This window comes from Chaetura pelagica, unplaced genomic scaffold, assembly GCF_000747805.2.
Source record: "Chaetura pelagica isolate M959 unplaced genomic scaffold, ChaPel_1.0 scaffold634, whole genome shotgun sequence".
NCBI lineage: Eukaryota > Metazoa > Chordata > Aves > Apodiformes > Apodidae > Chaetura > Chaetura pelagica.
This window is the reverse complement of record NW_009953085.1, coordinates 369,304-375,303: the sequence shown is the minus strand read 5'-3', so window position 1 is coordinate 375,303 and position 6,000 is coordinate 369,304. Positions and strand designations below refer to the sequence as shown.

General features: G+C 39.0%; 1 protein-coding gene across 1 annotated transcript in view; it reads right to left on the bottom strand.

The window, feature by feature from the left end:
* Positions 1-4,220: 4,220 nt before the first annotated feature.
* The window catches only part of SYT9 (synaptotagmin IX), a 121,980-nt gene continuing 120,200 nt past the window's right edge, over positions 4,221-6,000 (bottom strand). The window contains exons 5-7 of the mRNA XM_009996987.1: positions 5,700-5,871; positions 4,851-5,049; positions 4,221-4,328 (exon numbers count right to left, since the gene is read on the bottom strand). Of these exons, the coding sequence (XP_009995289.1) occupies positions 4,221-4,328; positions 4,851-5,049; positions 5,700-5,871 (479 nt within the window). The remainder of the gene's footprint in view (positions 4,329-4,850; positions 5,050-5,699; positions 5,872-6,000) is intronic.

Sequence of the window (6,000 nt, the reverse complement as noted above, 5' to 3'; positions counted from 1 at the left end):
TGTGGGTGTTTTGGCATGGGAATATCACATAACTGTGCCTCAGTATCAATAGCTTGGAAGGCTTTCCCATTGTGATAGAACAAGGGGCAATGGTTGCAAACTGGAACGTAGGAGGTTCCATGTAAACATCAGAAAAGCTTCTTTACTGTGGGAGTGACAGAGCCCTGGAACAGGCTGCCCAGAGAGGTTGTGGAGTCTCCTTCTCTGGAGACACTCAAAACTCACCTGGACACGTTCCTGTGTGATGTGCTCTAGGTGATCCTGCTCTGGCAGGGGGGTTGGACTGGATAATCTTTCCATGTCCCTTCCAACCCAACCAAGATTCTGTGATTCTGTGATTTTGTGTGATTATGCATTGACAGGAAATAAGAAAACAAAGGAGAGTTGAGGATCTGGAGTTATTCTTGTGAACCTTCTACTAATTTACCTCAGAGAATCATAGTTCAGAAAAGAAAGACTGAAAAGTATTGAGATCTTAGTTTTGTTTCTGGGTTCCCAGGCGGTCTTGCAGCAGTAGATCCTCTGTTACTTCCAATGTGCTGTTGTATTACTGTAGTATAGTCCAAAGACAGCAGCAGGGTACTGGCCTACCAGAACCATAACTTGAAAATTTTTCAGATCTGGGAAACAGCTTTTGTTAAATAGAGTATGAAGGTGAAGAATGCAGTATCCAAATATAGAAAATAGCTATCATTCCATAAATGAACTGCTATGATAAAGCAGATATTTGTAAAAAGTACATGGTAATGCCACAACCTGAGTGACACTTTGCAAGCAATGAGTCAGCAAGCATTAGGAGAATTTCATAAAAAAAAAAAAAAAGTTTTCTTGCTCATCCTTTGAATTGTGTTGGGTTCCACTTTAAAACACTTTAAAAGCTCACTGAGATTTCTTTGTGGGGCTTTTTTTTGTTGTTGTTGTTGTTGGTGGGGTTTTTTTTGTTTGTTTTTGTTCTTAATGTAACTGTGTTCAAAATCATCCTCTTGATGCCAGACCCTTGAACTTTAAAGTAAAAGTATGCTAATAAAATAAAAAACACTGGCAATTATAAAGATAGTACTTTTCAGCTGATGGCCCTTTGAGTTGCTAGAGACAAATCTTAGGCTCCTGCACTCTTCCACAGACATGAAATGAGCTTTTTGCATAGTTTTTTCTTCCTTTTTACAGAAGTTACTGTTGCCAACATTGCAGTGGGAAAGGGTGCATCTGCCTGCTCTGCATTCCAGGTAGGGATGCATGTGTAATGATTTTTCCAGGACATGAAAGATCTCTACTCCAAAGGAACAGGCCTTCCTGTTTTGCTCATGCACATCTCCCCATGTTGACTTCTGGGAGATGGGCCTGAGTAAAGAGTGCAGGATTTTGCCTCAAGCAAGAATCATGCATGAACAGATATGAACATTGTACTGTATCACTGGCTTGCTGATATAAAGCTGCAGCTGGAAGCGAAGTTAAACGGTTTTGCCAGGGCAGCCTTATATCTGTATTTTTCATTCTTCTGGAAGTCCTCAGTTACCCCACTGAAATTTCTTCTCGGGCAGCTTTTGAAGATCTGTTTAGCTTGCCAGGGGTATCCTGGTATGTGGCAGCTGTATAGCATGGCATGAGATTTTTGAAAACCACTGTTCCTACAGGACTTTGCTCTATAGCTGCAGCACACATTTACAACTGATCCAAGATATCCTGCCAGTGCCAAGCTGTGCTTTACCCATTAGCAGTTCTGGTTTTCTGGAAGATCCTCAATTGATAGGTTGCAAAACCAGTTTTTTTAAGATTTTGGATAAAAAATTTCATAGATTTTCTTCAATCTGTGCATGCATATTTCTGTCAGCAAAATTGCAAACTCAAAATAATTGGTGAGCATTCAACACATACAAGATCTGAAGCAATGTGTGTGCACAGAACTGAACTAAAGACAAGGGCTCCCTATCTCTAAGTACGTAGCAGGCAACTAGATTGTACAAAATACCGATAGTTTGCATTTGCATTCTTGAAATAAGAATCTCCACGTAAGAAGTTGAAGCAAATTCTCTCTAGAAAAGTTTGAAGGAAGAGAGAACTCCATGCATGGCTAAACAAATGGCAAAAATTTACCGCAGGGGCATATATTTCATCATGTGAAAGAGTCCAGTGCTTTGATTATTCTTTTTTAATGGTCAGAATTTGTCAGCATTTACAATGTACCATCATGTAAGACAGCCCTGTTAGTTCTACAACAAATAATCACGAAGACTTCATAGGCACCATATATTTGTAACAGCATTTTAAAATTGCATTGGGGGTGTGTGTGCACATGCACACACGTGTGTGCTTGTGTGTGTGATAGAGCATGACAGAGCCTATCATGATATGCTTCCAACTTCTTGTAGTCTCCTGGACACAACCAAGAAACATTGACTGGATTATCATTTACAAAGGTTGAGGACTAACAGCCTCCATGTTATACAGATGGTTATCTTCTTCCTAAAAGAACACACTGTCATTACAAATACCATATGTATCTTGTTCTCACCCAATAGAACTCTTTTTCAGTTTTTCAGATTGGAAGGATTTCTGCAAAGAATCATATTAATTTGGTTTTGTGTAAAGTGAAACGAGGCACCAACTGAGACTGAGGATGCAACTTGTCACCAAAAAATGTCTGATGACAATAATTCTTGAAAAAAAAATGAGTAAGAAAGCTATGCATTGACAATACTGCATTTGTTGTTGTTTTTTTTGCACATACAAGAGCCATATTTGTTGCTGCTTCCTACAATTGTTGGTTTTCATTGCTGTCATGTTGCTTGTAAAACCTGGGTTATTCTAATGAACAGAAAACATGACTTGAATTTGGGTAATGCTTACAACCATACAAGTAATCTATCAGTAGCAACAGTGTCAGCTGGAGAATTTATGCTACAAGTGGTTAACATTACACTACTTGAAACCAATAGCTCTTCACACAGTAGAAGACTGAGGGTCCTATTCAGCAAATATTCAGGGTCCTATGGCTGTGGCCACAGAGGTTCCAGAAGCTCACGCTGAGTCTAATCCTGATTCAGGAACCAAAAGGATATGCTGTGTATATATTTCTCTGCACAGCCCGGATGCGCTGGACACCCTCCCCCACTTGATTCCTGGGAAGGAAAAAAATATGTCTCTGTTTAGCTCAGTGACATGAAAAGCAATGCACAGTAATGAAATCTAAAGAAGTTAGCCAGGCATGTATGAAAAGAACAGGATGCCTGTAAAAAGGGAAGAGCTGTCAAAACCTAATTGTGGGCTCTGGCTGCAATAAAATTTATCAAAGAGGGAAGACAGGTCGGATATAAGGATGCAGACAACTTCTGCTAAGAGACACTTCTTGTATTCTGGGAAACAGTAAACATTACACTACTCCTCATGTGCTTTGTAAAGCTGTTCCTATCAATGCTTGGCTACTGCTGAGATCTTTCTTGGTGATGTGCCTTCTAAACCCGGCTCCCAAATGCCCAGGTAGGCATATTGATTGTGGCACTTCAACCAGTAGCTAACTTGTTATTCAGGGTACAAACATACAGGCAAACCTCCCCCGCTTTGCTTGATCCTCCTTCACAGCTTACTTGCACGTCAGCAGCAACCTTGCTCTGAGGAGGGATGGGGCATTCCCACTGCAAGAGCCTGGGAGCACCCAAAGGCCTCCTTGCTAGAATTGTGCTGCTTTGCTCCCCAGGCACCAAGAAATGTAATTGCTATGGACACAGGGCAGGACTGGTATTTTTTCCATTTTGTAGCATCTTCCTATTGCCTGACAGTCATTTATGGGATTGCCAAGGGTTAGTGCTTACAACTACGTAGGTGAAGTCCTCAGCTGCATTCTGGTAATGTGCTGCACTCTGATGCCTGAGGTATACTCAGAGACGCTGTGAACTGCCTGCCTCTTTATATTAGGTGCTTATGGCATTGTATGTGGCTTGATAAGGTTTTAGCATTGGAGGTAACATTAAGGGTGTTCATAAACATAGCAGTTTCTGTTGACTGGGATTACTGTCTGACTTTAGCTGGTGATAGCAATGTCAAAAGTAAGTCATAGTAACTCTTAGGAAACAATTTAGTTAGATCTTTGATAAATTTTTGTGTCTCGAATCAGGATTAGCATTCCCTGTATTGGGGAGAGGATTAGACAGAGGGATTAAAAGGACATCTTTACCCCACTGGACTCTGTGGAATAGCCCCTGAGGATATGGCTAAGAAAGAGTTCAACAGGAATGCAAAATTTCTGCTGAATAGGTTAAAAGGGTGAGGAAGCCTCTTCGGCAGCCATCCAAGCGCAGAAGACCTGCATAACATTTCTGCTCAATAGGGCCCTAAAGACAAAAAACAAAACAAAACAAAACAAAAAAAAACATAGGAACCTTGAAAAGCTTTTCTGATTGTGTGGCTTCTTATCAACGCCTCAGATCTCCAGAGACACTTAAAATATATTTTTTTTTCAGTGCAGTTAGGCATCCCTTGACATGTGCTAGTGGCATGGATGATATATTCTTACAAGAGAAGAAGTCAAATTAGGTTGTTATATATATATAGGTGTATATATATATATAAAATAGATCTTGTTTTTTCTGTAAACAAGGTCCACTTCTTTATATCAATTATTAGTAAAAGTTACCCAAGATCCTAATTTAAAAAACAAAACCAAACCCTTAATCCAGTGTATAATGTTCAGTGTTTGCATGTATCTATCAAAGCCATTTATAACTTTCTGTCCCCCTAAAATTGAAAGGAGAAGACTTTTGTGTTATGTTTGACTTTTAATATTGGTGTTTCCAAGCCCTTTTCTAGGATTTCATGCATGCATGTGGATCTGGGTTTTGTTCATAAAATTTTACCCATTTTCTAATGCCATATGGAAGAGTTTTAACAATTACAAGAACAGAGAAGCAAGAAATAATTCTTACCTCTGCAAGAGGATGCCAGTGAGCAATGGGTTTCCGAGGATACGAGAGCATTTCGTTCCAGTGGTCGCGACCTAGACTTTCTGCATCGTTGCCTACTTGACATACTCCAATGACCTCATTGTGACCTACACTGTGAAAATGTTCCATAATATTTTTTTCTTAAAATTTTACCTTTAGAACCACACCATTTACATTTTTCATTAGAAATGTTAATCACAGTTTTTAAAAATTAATTCTTGCCTGAAATAATTGTAATGAACTAAAAAATACCTAGGTTTGCTCTTTGCATTACCCATAACCAGAAAAATTTAGTCTTTTCCCCATTATAGCACCCACTCTGTGTCTGTGTGTGTTTGTTTCTTGTTTTTGCATGAAGAATGTAAAAAGTTCTTTGCCTGTGTTCTGTAATTAATTGCAAATATAAGTAAATTCTAGGCTACGATTTTAGTGAAGGAGGCCTGTGTCTAAGGGGTTAATGTGATTGTACACAAACAGAACATCAGTGTGTAGACTGTCTGATTGTATGTTCAGTTATTTCAGTTCTGGTATGCATATATGCAACTTAGTTATGTCAGTAATGAATGTAAATCTATGTTTTCAAACTTAGAAAGGAAATTCTGCTTGGCAATATAAGAAATTTTAGTCTACTACCGAAGTCAACATGACAGTGATTTCCCACATATTGTGAAACACTTATGACTTTGTCTCTGGATGCAAATCTACTGTGCAAGGTTTTATAAGCCAAAAGGTGATGTTATTTTACAGCTACAGGTATCTCACCGGTCATAATCCATAACAGCTATCAACAAGTTAATTTGGTCAATGTTTTCTGGAGGGACGTCAAAGACTATGGCTTCATTGTAAACAGGATTAAGGGTATTCCTCTTGGTAGAAGTTTTTCTTTTCTTTAGTCGCCTTCCTTCACACATTAAAGAAACCTTCACGTAGGGATCTGTGTGAATCATAAGAACAATGTTGGTTTTTGTTGTTGTTTTTAAACAAACATAAATGGAAAGTGAATGGAGCAGCTTTCTTGTATGCCCATACCTGCTTGAAGTATCAATCACCTGGACCTGACTGG